Below are 14726 nucleotides of genomic sequence, written 5' to 3'. Positions count from 1 at the left end.
ATATATTGCTTATTATTAACACCTTCCTGCATTGTTGCATTTATGCCATTATCCAGGACATGCTGTGTTTACCTTCTGCTGTGTCTCTGTAGTTACAAGTGTGGGTGTGAGGAATTATTTATTTGCATAACATCTTGCATAGTTGCATTCCTGGGACTTCAATGTAGGATTGCTCCCATATTCTTCCACTCAAATCCCTGGTGTTTGTGACCACTTATTATAATTACCACTGTTTGTTTACACGGGTTTTAGTAAGTTAACCTTTTGTCAGTCTCTCAGTCTTGGTTGATGCATTGTCCCACATAAGACCTGGGGGCATCGGGGTTGGAGTGGGCCTAACTCACTCCTTTTGGATGCGGCTGCTAAAGGTGAAGTCTAGCACTGCATGCATCGATCGACCACTGGGAGAGAACAGATTCGGGTGTGTTACGTGGTGAGTCTCCTTCAGTATTTGCACACGGGGACTCCCCAGATTCCTAACACTGATATTGCCATGGGTGTCCTCCGTTGCCTGGAAACCGGCAGTTTGATAATAGCGCTCTCCCTATTAGAGGGATAGGTCAGGTGGTATCCCAGGCGTCTGATAATAGCGTTCTCCCTATTGGAGGAATAGGTCAGGTGGAGCCCCAAAGCAGTCAGTAAGATCTACTGTACATGTTGAAGAAGACACGGATACACGTGGTTCAATATAAGTGGCCACAAGAAACCTTATTTTATATGCATGTAACCATAGGGATCATTGGGGCAGTTGTATTAAGCCTGGAGAAGAGATAAAGTGGAGATAAGGTAAAAGGAGATAAAGCACCAGCCAATGAACTGTGTTTGAAAATTACAGTTCAGAGTTGATTGGCTGATGCTTTATCTCAAGTGTCTCAGGGAGGGGATGCTTGTGCGTCTCAGGCAGATGATGCGCCTTTCCGCCGGCACCTGCATGATCGCTTCTCCGCCGGCGTCCGCCAGGGGAACTGACTGTTACAGGCGCTGTGTGAGGTGCTCACTAGGCTTGCCGGGGACACCTGCAGATCGCGGGGACAGTACGGTCACTACGATGACTACGCAGGGCTGCCGCGGGGACACTACACTGACTACTCTAGGCAGCCGTTGGGCTACACTGACAACGTAGGTTAGCCTATGCTGAAAACGTAGGGTAGCCTTCCGCCGTGAAACTACACAAGTACCCTAGACTCTTCAGGGAGAGTGCTACTTTTTCAGGGAGTTCCTGCAGAATGCAGGAGGGTAGGCAACTATGATGCTGCTCAATCAAATTAGTAATGCCTCTTAGGTACTGAAAGGAAGGGGGTTATTCTAGACTAGAGAAACACAAAAAAATTCCCCTCAGCACACCAGGACTATTTTTTCCTCCTATTCTGTATGGGTATCACAAACCATCATCTCAGGTAGAACTATTTCATAAGATATACTAGTGTTGGGTGTGTTGTCACGATATGAAATCCACACTCGCCTTCAGCATCATAATGTATACGATTTGAGCTTGAATAAGAGTTAAAATGCATACACACGTGTCAACTTTTTCCTCTTTTCTAAGCAATCTGTCTAAATCACCAGAAATAAGGACAAATCGATCTGTGTGTAAACCACATAGCGATGGGTGGTCCCGCACTTTGCCATAGCCCGCTCAGATCTTTAGCACATGCATGCAAAATCTATATTGATTACTTTAATGCTGCATTATAAATGGAGATATTACTGCATTTTGCAGCATCTGTGGGTTAGCAGTATAAGACCATAGTTACAATGGGCGGGATGTATTAAAATAGATCGCCGCCTGCCTGCCGTGCTGCCAGCACATATGCACTAACATATGTGGCTGGCATTGCGGTGCGGTGACGGAGACCCCCCGCGATACCTGTACTGTGGTGTGGGGGGGGGGTCTCCATCATCTCCCTGCCACCTGCCTCTCCCTTCACGCCGGGGACAGCTAAGCAGGCTGTCCCCGGTGCCTCCTCCTCCCCCCTGCAGCCGGATGGACGTCCGGCTGCGTTACTAGGGGAAGGAAGGGCTTACCTTCCGGGTCCAGGAGGACCTGGACCAGGTAACCCAGAGGGAGGGGAGAGGGGGTCGGCGGGTTTGCGGTGGAGGCGCCGGGCGTCGAAACGAAGCCCATAGGCTTCTATAGGGTATCGCCACCCAAATGTGGCGATACCCTACACTGCGGTAACGTGGCGGGGGGGGTTTAATACCTAGGAAAATGCGGTAAAACAGGGGTTTTACCGCATTTTCCCCTTAGTACATCCCGCCTAATATATCTTTTCATCCTACAGATCATGGAGCATGCATACGTCCCAACTTTTGTCATGGTCAAATCAGAACCTACCGCATGCAAAAAGGGCAAACCTACTGGGTCATGGGTGGGATCGTAGGTAGAGGGGGCTTGGCCTAGCACCGGGACCTCCATTTTTGCCATTTTCATGGGGCCTGCCCAGTGCTTCCATAGCAGCTGAGCAGCCTCCGGCTCCCTTCCTCCACCATAGGCGGAATTACCATTGGTGCAGCAGGTGTATTGCATCAGGGCCCCTGAGGACTAATGGCCCCACTGCTGCCCAGTCCAGCAGCTTGTACCCCTGTCACCCACAGGGTGTGTGTGCACTCAACATCGTTATAAATGCGTGTTCCTATGCATCATTAACGACCCCCTCCCTCATCTGAAATCATTAACGAGCTGCAGCATGGCCCCTGCTCAGCCCGTCGTTACCCTTGCTGTCACTTCTTGTACACATCTCTGCCTCTGTCCCTCCAACAGCTTCCCCACCTCTTTGTGGGCGAGATGTACTAAAGGGAAAATGCGGTAAAACCCCCGTTTTACCGCATTTTCCTATGTACTAAAACCCGTTCGCAGCCGTTTCGCAGGGCAGGGTATCGCCACCTTTGGGTGGCGATACCCTATAGAAGCCTATGGGCTTCTTTTCGCCGCCCGCCGCGTCGCCGCAACCCGCCGCCTCGCCGACCCCCCCTTTCCCCCCTCCCTTGGGCTTACCTTCTTGCAGGTCCTCCTGGACCCCGGAAGGTAAGCCCTTCCTCCCCCTAGCAACGCAGCCGGACGTCCTTCCGGCTGCAGGGGGAGGAGGAAGCGCCGGGGACAGCTTGCTTAGCTGTCCCCGGCGTGAAAACTGCAGAAGCCGGCTGGGAGGTGACGGAGACCCCCCGCAGACCACAGTACAGGTATCGCGGGGGGCCTCCGTCACCGCATCGCGATGCCAGCCGCATATGTTAGTACATATGCGGCGGCATCGCGGCGGGGGGGGGGGGCGCGAAGGGCGGCGATGTATTTTAATACATCCCGCCCTGTGTCTCTCCAGCTCCCTCTCCTATGTATTCAGCATGCAAAGAGCCTGCTCATCCTAGTGACCCTTCTTCCCTTCAGCGGCAGTGACAGCATGACATCACACCTGCCATAACAGAAAAGGAAACTGCCGGAATGGGCTTTTCTGTTAGAATTACTGTGCAGGGCTGAGGTGGAACGAGTTCCCCCTACCAATACATATGATGGAACACCTGTACTGAGGGCTCACTACTGTCCACAGTGACTGGGCAGCACCATTGTAGCTTGAATCAGGTCCATATGGTGGGAGAGCTCCTGGCATATTGGTACAGCACATTGGTACCCTACCCCGCCATCCATTCCTACTATTCCTATTGTTCTTTGTTCGTCCACCCACCTCCTTTTAGTCTGTTAACTCTTATGAGTAGTGCCCTCCTTCCTCACGTACTCACCCTACCTCTTTACCTCACCTGTGCTCCTGCCCTGTTCTTCCCTTCCTCTACTTCATCCTCAGTCTCCTCGACAATTTTGACACCTACTCCAAATTGATGCTGATTTTAGTTATCCCAGCTATACCCCTATTTATGCTGTATTTTATCATCACACCCTGTACGTTACCTTGTAATTTGTTTTTATGTTTGCTATGTACGGCGCTGCGGACACTTTGTGGCGCCTTATAAATAAACATACTACTACTACTACAGCAACCACGCACCATTACCATGGCAGGATGATAAATATGTGGGTACAGCTTACGTGCCTACCTGACCCTCTCCATGCGGGTGAAAATGCTCTGCTCCTGGACTTCCCTGGTAATGTAGGATTGCCATCACCTGTGGTGAAACACCTTTCTTATCAATTACCTAGCTCACCACAGGTGATGGCAATCCTGAGCAGAGCAATTTCTTCCTGAAGGAGAGGATGATGTAGGGAACCCTGCTGTAGTATTGTTGCCTACCTCACCCTCTCCTTCAGGGAGAAAATCATCTGTTCCTGGACTTCCCTGGTAATATATGATTGCCAGCACCTGTGGGGAGCTAGGTAATTGATTAGAATGGTATTTCACCACATGTGCTGGCAATCATACATTACCAGGGATGTCCAGGAGTAGAGCATTTTCTCCCGCATGGGGAGGGTCAGGTAGGCAAGTATGGAGTACAGTAGGTAGCATCGGGTGAGGCCAGCAGACAGAAGTAATGAGAACTGCAGAAGACGCGACATCGTTACATACATATAGCGACATCTCCCCCTCACCTGACAACACTACCAGCGCTATGTAAATATTTGTTTTGTTGATGTGCGGTTGATACATACTGACCTATCCACATATCTCCTATCTAAGGAGGGATTGTACTAAACTGCACTACAATAAATCAAAGCTCCTGGTTGAATCTATCTTGCTGGAGTGAAGAATTATTTTCCCTGGTGTCTACTACTTTCTAATTGTCCTCATCAGTGGTTTTCAAAGGCATATGTACCATACTTGCCTACCTGACCCTCTCCATGAGGGAGAAAATGCTCTGTTCCTGGACTTCCCCAGTAATGTATGATTACCATCACCTGTGGGGAGCTGGGCAATGGATAAGAAAGGTGTTTCACCACAGGTGATAGCAATCATATATGACCAGGGAAGTCCAGGAACAGAGCATTTTCTCCCTCATGGAGAGGGTCAGGTAGGCAAGTATGGTCTGTACAGCAAAGGTTCCCAAATGTAGTCCTTAAGGCACCCAAACAGTTCAGGTTTTATGGATATCTGTTTGTCTAGTGTCCGTGTGTATCTGAAACACTGCCATCAGTTGGCAGCATGTGAAACTACATCTACAAGCTTTTGGAGCATTAGCTTTGAGCAGGCTTACTAGTACTAATTAGGTCTCCTGTGTCAAAGCATGGATATTCCATACCTCCTAACATGACCCATGCCAGGAGGGACACACTGCTCTGTTCCTGGACTTCCCTGGTAATGTACGATTAACATCACCTGTGGGGAGCTAGGTAATTGATAAGAAAGGCGTTTCACCACAGGTGATGGCAATCATAAATTAAGAGGAAAGTCCAGGAGCAGAGCTGAGTGTCCCTCCTGGAGAGGATCATGTTGGGAGGTATGTACATACCTCCCAATATTACCCTGTTTCTGGACTTCTGCCTTAACTAATGATTGCCAGTACCTGTGTTGAAGCATCTTTATTATCAATTACCTGTGTGATGGCAATCATACATTATGAGGGAAGTCCAGAAACAGAGCAATGTGTCCCTCCTGGAGAGGGTCATGTTGGGAGGTATGATATTCTTGAACCTGGACTGTTGGGGTGCCTTGAGAAACCCATTTGGGAATCTTTGCTGAGCATAATAAAGTAGTGCTCACATATTAACACTTATGACTACACACAGTGAAGATGAGAACTACAATTAATTTTCATTTAAAGTGATGATTTTTTGGGGCAAAAGCTACAAATAGAATCCTGTTTGTTAAGGGATACATGTCAAAATAAGAACCACAAAGTATTTATTTGTGGTGTTCACAAGATTCATACCCTCCAACACGACCCAGTCCATTAGGTACAAAATGCTCTGCTCCTGTGCTTCCCTCTTAATTTATGATTGCCATCATCTGTGTTGAAATAGAAAGAAAAGAGTGTCAACACAGGTGATTGCATTCAGAAATTAAGAGGGAAGACCAGAAGCAGAGCAGTTTCATACCTCCCAACTGTCCCACTTTCAAAACGCGGGAACGCCCCGAGTTTTTGGGGACGTTCCCGCGTCCCTCCCGCGGCCGGCAGTGTCCCGCTGTGGGGGGGGGGGCAGTTGGGAGTCCCCCCCAATCTGACAGAATAGACGTCTATTCGCGGCCGAAAACGGGGAGCAGCATAATTTGCGTAAGCCGCGCCCTCATTTACATACGCCACGCCCCCTTTCCGGGCGCTTTTCGCCGCACGAGTGTCCCTCTTCTAACATTCATAAAGTTGGTAGGTATGCACTTTTCGTAGGACCATCACGGTTTTTGGGGACATTTCCACATCCCCAACCAAGGCCATGCCCCCACAGCGGCGAAAACGAGGGCGTGGCCTCAGGGGAGGGTCAGGAGTATAGGCCATGCTCCTCGCTGTTAGATCATGCCCCCAAAATGTCCGGATTCAGCCAGTGTTGGGAAGTTTGTACCAGTTGAAAAAATTATGTGTTTTTGTTCTCTTTCTTGAAATATAAAAAAACCCTCTGTTTTTGGGCATTTGAGCTATCTTTGTGGTGTTACAATGAGTAGAAAGACACTGCTGGTATTTTCTGAAAATGCAAACTCTTCTAAAAAACAACAAGGTATAATGTTTGTGGTTTCCGTAAATAAAAAAAAAAGAATTAGTGATAATGCTTCTATATTGTGACTAGTGCAAAAGTACAAAAATGACCTCAACACAATGTTACGAAAAACCCTCAGCGGTGAAGAGGTTAAAGAGTTCATGTTGTGGATGACTGTGCTGTGAGTGACAGCTGCACTAGCCATTGAGGAACAGAGCTCAGCCAGTCAGCCATAGTTCAGTGTTTAGCCAATAACAGCAGCGTTTGCGTTCAGGAAGTAGCAGGCAGCAGTGGCACGCAGTAGCAGTGTACGATCTCTGTGTGTCCTACAGTATATTAGGTAAGCGGGCTGCTATGATTATGACTTGTATTATTATTATATGGATGACTGATCAGGTGAAAGGAACATTATATGGTTATTCACATAATTTGTAAAAGTTTGTTATATGTTACTGCCGTCCGGCCTCACGTTGTACAACATAAAAAGCTTACTTTACATTGCAGACTGTATCGGTTTCAGAATTGTCATATTATTGGCTTACCATAATATACTTCTAAACCAGGACACTCAGAAACCTGCATTGTTTAATAAGACACAGAAACTGCAATCCAGGAGTGTCTCTATTTATTTAAAAGCATGGTACTGTAACTGATAACATGACCCTCTCCAGAGTAGCTCCACATGAAATACAATAGACTGGACATTTTTAATATGTAAACTTAACTGTAAGCCTACATATTAATAATGTCCAGTTTATTGTATTTCAGAGCTGCTCTGTTGCTTATTACCTGTTTTTTACTTTACTTTAAAGGCCCCCTTCCCCCAGCAACTCTCCTATAGGGCTCAAATACGATTAGGAACTTGGGGTGCTAAGTTTTGCATGTGATAAACCGCATGCGATTTATCATGCAACTCCTGATGTGCTGGGGGAGGGGGAGGGGTCTGCGGAGAACCAGGCTGCAAAAAAAGGAGCTCTCAGCCAATCTTTGGCTGCCCATTTGTATGGGTTTAAAAAAAATTGCCTGCAGTCCAGCTTCCCCCGCCGCCTCCCAGGCTCCCCACCAACTGGCTCTGTAGCGCCCCCCCCCCCCCCCATCGGATACGAAACGTTGTGGATGCTACAACAAAAAACACCCACGATGTGCCATAATCAGATTTATCTGATGTTCAACCCTTCTGACCGCCGACTCTGATGCGTGTGGGATCGATCAGATGTCCTACATACACGTGATTTGGGCCAATTTCACCCGATTCCGATGGATCCGGTCCATGAAATCGGCATAGTGCATGGGGGCCTCAAATCTAATGCTGGGTACACACCAAAACGATTTTGGCACCATCCCATCAATCTGGATCCAATTCAGACTGATTGGATGCAGATTTGGTCAAAATCGTTTGGTTGGATCTGAATTGGATCCGAATCCGATCCTACCTGCTGCAGGTAGGATCTGTAAAAGATCCATTCATCTGAATACAGAGGGGATCGGATCGTATGCAAATTGCATGTAAATCGTATGCAAATCGTACGATCCGATTTGCATCCAATCCAAATCGTTTTGGTGTGTACCCAGCATAATACTGGCCATACATCAGAACGATCGATCTTAAGATTGATTGTGTCCAATTTCCCTTCAATTCCCTGGCAGTCTTTGGTGGTGTTTAGACACAATGTGCACACAATCTGCATACAATCCATCTTACAATCAATTGAGATTGTATGATTGGGTACAATATATTTCTGATGTATGGCCACTTTAACACATCTTGGATGGAAACCTCTTACCCGGCACATTATGGGGAAATTCGGTTATAACCTTATAAAATGGGCTGACCAACCTGGCAATTTGACCCAAAATATAACAAGGATTAATTCTAGGCCGCCATGTCTGTGTATAATGGGGACCCGGGTTTAATGTGAAGGGGCGGACCCAGCAATGCGATGTGAAAGCGGTACTAGGGTAGTGGCCAGAACCCCTTCAGGTAATGTGGCCCCTGATGTCCTCAGGTCACGTGAACCATAAGACATACCATGCTATGCAATTTTACTATCAACATCTATTTCCTTTAGTAACCTGGTAGCAAGTAGGGACGGCCATCGATGGCAATTCTGCAACTGGCCATCGATAGTGCTAAACTATGCAAGGGCTGACCATCAATATTTTTACCTATCGATGGTCATCCATTGTGTTTGATTGATTGGCCTGTGGGCCAATCAAAACACAGGGACGGGGCTTCGCGGGTGTCGGGCGGGGCTATGCTTCGTGTCCCGGCACTTAAAAAAAAAAAAAGCAAAAACATTGTTTTGCTGTTCCATCGATGGAAGGAAACCATCTGGTTCTCCCCCATCGATGGCAAAAGTATTTAACATGGGCCATGAACCATCGATGATTTTGAATCATTGATGGTCTATGGCCATCCCTAGTAGCAAGTAGCGTAGAGTGAGCCCAAAACGTGGCAAGCCCATGAGGGTACAGTTTGGGGGCCATGTTTGGAACTTTTATCCATCTACTGTTATAATAATAATAATAATAATGATATTTATGTAGCACTTTTCTCGCAATAGGACTCAAAGTGCTTCACCATTGTCTTTACAGCTCAAATACAAAACAAGCTTAACAGTAGATGTCAGTGAAATGCTTGAGTAAATAAGTACGTCTTTAGTCTATTTATTTTTAAATGATTCTACAGTGGGGGCTTCTCGCACTGTGCAAGGAAGAGAGTTCCATAAAGTTGGAGCAAAAAAGTTGAAAGCTCGACCCCCAGAGGAATTCAGGGAGATTCTGGGTACTGTTAGTAGTCCTTCTTCAGCGGATCGTAGTTATCGAGTTATCACAGTTAATGTGATATTTCCCATGGTTCATATGGTCTGATTCCCTCTGCTAAATTTACTGAAGGAGAGATTGGCATGGAGTGCCTAAGGGGCCCACTGCTGCCCCTGTTACTCTTCATGTCACCCCCTGTTTTTCCCCATCACCCTCTGCCTCCCCCTGTCTCTTGCTGTTATCCACTACTGTGTTACATATTTTGAACTTTGATTTCACTGTCTTGGTTTAACTGGTAAGACAGACATAATAGGTGGGGAAAAACAAAGGTCAGAGACACACTGATGACTGGGTGGAGAGAGGCATGGAGAAATACACACACACTGGTAACTGGGGCGATGACATACAGACATCACATTGGTGATTAGCGGGTGGGGGGCATCAGGGCCTGATTAACGGTTTCAGGTGCCCTAGGCTTTAGTCTGCTTAGCTGGTGCTGTAGTACAATGCACATAAAGTAATGGTTGCATCAGTAAGTTACATTGGCACAGCCATCTGGCAGTCACCTGAAGAACTTTACCCTCAACAATACATCGGGATTGGTGATAGCTAACAAGCATGGAATAAATTTGGCCTTTTTCTTCCTCCTCTTTCACCTGCAAACCCCCACCACCACCACTGAGTCCTGGCGCCCTAATAAACCTATTTGTTAACCAGGCGCTGGGGGCATGTACACATACACACTGGTAACTGGGGGAGGTTAACATAAGACCTACACACTGCGGACCTTATTCTGGTCCGTTCGCAGGCCTGCATGCGTTTGCACAGGGCTGATGTTTTTGCATTGTGCATGCGCTTGGTGGTGACCAAACTGGTCACTGAGTGCATGCACCCATGCTTACGCAGGGGGCTGCGGGCTGGCCCATTAGCAAATGGGAATGCCCAGCTTTTCATTGACGTTCCCTTGAGACCGCTGGGTGTTTTCATGCTAATGGAGCTGTGACGGACATGCGGGGGGAAGGGATGGTGACATCACTGGCCCCCTTACACCTGCAATCCCCTCGCATGGCTGCGAATGGATGATTTGCATAATTATCCATTCGCAGCCTTGGGTGCACGGGAGAAATCATTTGATGGTCGGCGACCATCGAAAAATGTCTGCAGCGCACACAGGTCAAAGACACCTCTATAGGAACACCCTGTATTTTCATGGAAACGCCCGTGAAACGCTGGGCATTCTCATGGGCTATGGCCCCCACCGCCGCCCCACTCCCCCCGCACTGCTAGGTGCAAGCGGGACAGTGGATGTAGTTCACAGTGCCTACTTGCGCCCTGCACTGAAATGTGTATGCGCAAAATGCGGAGGAAAGATCTAATCAGCATAACCCCCACATTCAGATAACTTTTGTAATGAGGCATCTATTACCTATGTAACCCGTCTGCAATACAACAGTTACCAGGAGGTGGTGCAGCAGTATAATACAGATGGTGCGCCTCTCATTTTTGCTTCAGGGAGACGGACAGGGTTAGGGGGGGGGGGGGGGGCGGCGGGGACCCGGGGGGAGCCTCGTTGTAAGGCGACGCGCACGCATCTCGTGCGCGCGCGTCCCCTTACGGCGGCTGCCGGGGGATGGCGGCTGGCGAATCTTCCGCCATCCCCTGCAAGAGCGAGACCCACTCCATCTGTATATTAATTTATGTATTAAATGAAGGTTGGGCAATCAGATGAACATATGGATTTTCATACCCTTCAGAGTACCTGGTGGTCTGATGAGCTAACTAGAATGGATCTAATGTACATAAATTGTGGGGTTCCCTGTATATTTCACAATTGCTAGCAATTAGGTTTCTAATTTAGCATGGATTAGTAATTGGAGAATTTGCAGTGGACTATTTGAGTAGGTCTGAAGCCTCCAATAATCTGTGACACACGCTGAAAGTGGTCATAACTGGTGTCACAGTCAAAAACACATGGGCATGTCTTTTTTTTTTTTCTGACACACCCATGAAACGGCAGGTGTCCATCCCCAAATGCTGGCTTCCTCTCGGTCAAACTGTGGCTCCGTTGTGTTTACAATCCATACGCATTTTCTGTTGCTAATTTCCTGTGCGCAATGTGTAACGGCTATTTCACACACTCCGGCTCCTCATGGCCAGGAAGCTGTGCCGCACTAAGAAGTTTAGAATGGAGGGGATGGCCACAGCGCGGCAGCCGTTCCTTCCAGTGGCGGGATCCAACTGCGGCTGGGCGGCCAGGCCGTAGCCATCCCGTGTGAATGGACACAATAGTGTCCATTGACAACTACTGTGTGCCGCACGGCTTTTGGCCGTGCGGGATTTCGCCGTCCGGCAGGAGCCGGAGTGTGTGAAATAGCCCTATGGTACACATACGCAGTCGTTCAATAATCGCTCTATTTGAACTTTCTCTTTTTAACAATCCATTCTCAATTAGGCCCATAGTAATGAAGCCCATGTAAGCACAACCCCCACCTGTAGACGTCGGGCGCTCATACCACCCTCATGGAGTCTGTTTCTGACCCTTTGAGTAGACACATGCACATTTGTGGCCTGCTGGAGGTCATTTTGTAGGGCTCTGGCAGTGCTCCTCCTGTTCCTCTATGCACAAAGGCAGAGGCAGCGGTCCTGCTGCTTGGTTGTTACCCTCCTACGGTCTCCTGATGTACTGGCCTGTCTCCTGGTAGTGCCTCCATGCTCTGGACACTACGCTGACAGAGACAGCAAACCTTCTTGCCACATCTCGCATTGATATGCCATCCGGAATGAGCTGCACTACCTCAGCCACTTGTGTGGGTTTACAGTGACGTCGTCGGCAGGCTCGGGTATGGTCGGCGCGGCTCGGGGGGACTCGGGAGCGTTCAGGCACCAGAGTCCTCCCGAGCCGTCACGAACATCCCCCAGACTGCCGCCAACGTCACTGCTGAATGTGACAGGCGGCTAAGGCAGCAGGGAAGCTGCGGCGTACTAACACCGGAGCAGAGGTGAGAGAGGGGGGCTTCCAACTTCCTGTGGTGGGTTTTGTTGTTGCAGGACAAACCTGCCCTGGTAGGTTTGTCCTGCAGCAGCAAAACCCACCGCTCAAGGGCTTAATGTACTAGGCAGCACAGACAGTGTATTGGTGCTTCACAGCGCTGAGGTCATGGGTTTGACTTCCAAATGTGCAAGGTTTGTATATTCTCCCCATGCTTGCGTGGGTTTACTCCAGGTATTCAAGTTTCCTCCCACAACCCAAAATATACTGGTAGGTTAATTGGCTCCCAACAAAATTAACCCTAGAATATCTGTGTGTGTACATGTGGTAGGGCAGTGGTAGTCAACCCTAGCCCTCGAGAGCTACCAACAGTGCACATTTTCCAGACAACCTATCACCAGCTGCACTCATTAATCACTGACACATTTTAAAAGATACGCAGATGGAGCTAATTAGGTCACTTGTGATTCTGTGAGGAGACCTGCAAAACATGCACTGTTGGTAGCTCTCGAGGACTAGGGTTGTCTACCCCAGTGGTAGGGAATATAGATTGTAAGCTCCACTGGGCAGGGACTGTGAAAGTTTAACTATACTCTGTAATGTACTGCTGAATGTGTGCTATATAAATAACTGATAATAAATACTTATAGATCACAAGTCATACAGATGTGTCAATCTACTTTTTTTGGCACTTTTTCATGTACCTGCATGTATCTATTCATGTTGAACATTGAATGGCGCTAATGGACACCCCTGTAACTGTTTCTTGGCCTTGCACTCCCATAGTCTGTGTGCATAAAGGCAAGTTTTCCCTATTGTTTGCTAAGGGTTCCAGATGTTCTGCACAAATGCTATTAATGTAGTAGAATTATGGTACATGACAACTGATGGCAGTGTTTCCTATGTATAACATTGCCTTGTCATGGCAAGCAATACAGCATCTCCCATTCATATTGATATTATGCACATCTGAGGATGCATTCTGAGAGAGTACGGTGCTTTGAACATTTTACTAAGTATTTCTAAAATAAAGTATAAAACCTTGTATGTTTAGTATAATAGTATACAACGTAATATGCAAGTAATGTTATCTCTGTCTGCATTGTAGGCTGTGACCTGATTTGTACCCCTGCATCAGGCTAGAATTGCCAATATCTGAAGTGAAATGTTGCCTATACTATGGGCTGCTGCACGGACCTACGCTCCATATATCACCCTTCCTGTGGCAGTTGTGGTGGGCGCTGTGGGATACCACCTGGAGAGGTTTATCCGTGGAACCCCACAACAGACTGTGGAAGAACAGAGCATTCTAGAGAAGAGAGAAGAAAGGATTTTACAGGAGGCAGCAGGGTGTGATCCTACCAAGGTTATCAGTTTGAAGGAAAGATTGGAATTTAAACCTAAAGCTGTTCTTTATAGTAACAGACAGGAGAAAAGCTAAGGATACGCCAAGCCTCTCTGTTCCGGATTATAGGATTCAATCAAAAGTATTGATGCTGGAAGTACTTTCTTTAGACCATCATACAGGAAGGCGTTTGGTATACTTTAATAATGCTGGAAACAATTCATTAGACTATAACATGACTTGCGTCACCTTTGCTACATGGAAATGTTGGGTGGTCTTATTATTCAAGCAATTAAAAACTGAATGCAACACTTAAGTTCACAAATGTAATTTTAAAATAACAAATTCATGTTTTATGATTTCCTGTGTAATCTACTGGATTTGTTATGGGCGCATACATATGAATTGGGTTTGTGTATTTATTTTCTTCTGAATAAAATCTGAATCATAAGCCAGAACTTTCCGAGCAGAATGGTTAACAATTGGTGAATAGACAGGCTGGTAGCCTTTCTTCCTCTTCCATTCATCCCATCCCGTTGTTCCTACAGCAAATGCAGCCTGTTACCAGAGCAACAATAAACACTCTTGGGAGTGACACATAATAAAAATCGGTTCCGTTCTGTACTTTTTGTACCGTACGATGAGATGTGCGCTCCCGCGCATCTCATCGTACGGTACAAAAAGTATGTGCTGCACAAATTATGCAATCCCAAATTCTAAGTAGATTTTAAGCATTCCAAAGTTTCTTGGGATTTAGTGATGATGTCCTTGTACTTGTCTGTAGTGTCCAATGTGTGCTCCCCCAAAAATGTAATTAACATAAATCTAGTCCATTATCTTCCAGATATTCATTGCAGCCATAGAAATTACAATATAGAACTTGCAATAAAAGTTATACTGAAAGATTCTGTCTCCCTACCGAAAGCCGCTATTAGCAACAGGGTTTTTGCAAGATGCAGGCTAAAAGCTGCAGCTTGTCATGCTAATGAGTCCAGATAACTTAATGAAACCAGTTCCCCTTTGATGCCTTTCAGAGCTGTACTTTTATTTCAAGGTATATG

General features: G+C 47.1%; 1 protein-coding gene across 1 annotated transcript; it reads left to right on the top strand.

Moving 5' to 3' along the window:
• Positions 1-6781: 6781 nt before the first annotated feature.
• Positions 6782-14123, top strand: SMIM12 (small integral membrane protein 12). Its single transcript, XM_083171142.1, has 2 exons — positions 6782-6908; positions 13429-14123. Exon 2 carries the CDS (start codon positions 13486-13488, stop codon positions 13759-13761), a length of 276 nt encoding a protein of 91 aa, XP_083027268.1. The 5' UTR covers positions 6782-6908; positions 13429-13485; the 3' UTR covers positions 13762-14123.
• The last annotated feature ends 603 nt before the right edge of the window (positions 14124-14726 follow it).

The sequence above is a fragment of the Crinia signifera genome, chromosome 2 (assembly GCF_055691185.1).
Source record: "Crinia signifera chromosome 2, ASM5569118v1, whole genome shotgun sequence".
Lineage (NCBI taxonomy): Eukaryota > Metazoa > Chordata > Amphibia > Anura > Myobatrachidae > Crinia > Crinia signifera.
Note: the sequence above shows the minus strand (reverse complement) of the source record. Positions and strands in the feature narration are given on the sequence as shown.

Excerpts from the sequence above, each read along its gene's own strand:
- SMIM12 (XM_083171142.1), top strand. The coding sequence starts at position 13,486 with ATGTTGCCTATACTATGGGCTGCTGCACGGACCTACGCTCCATATATC.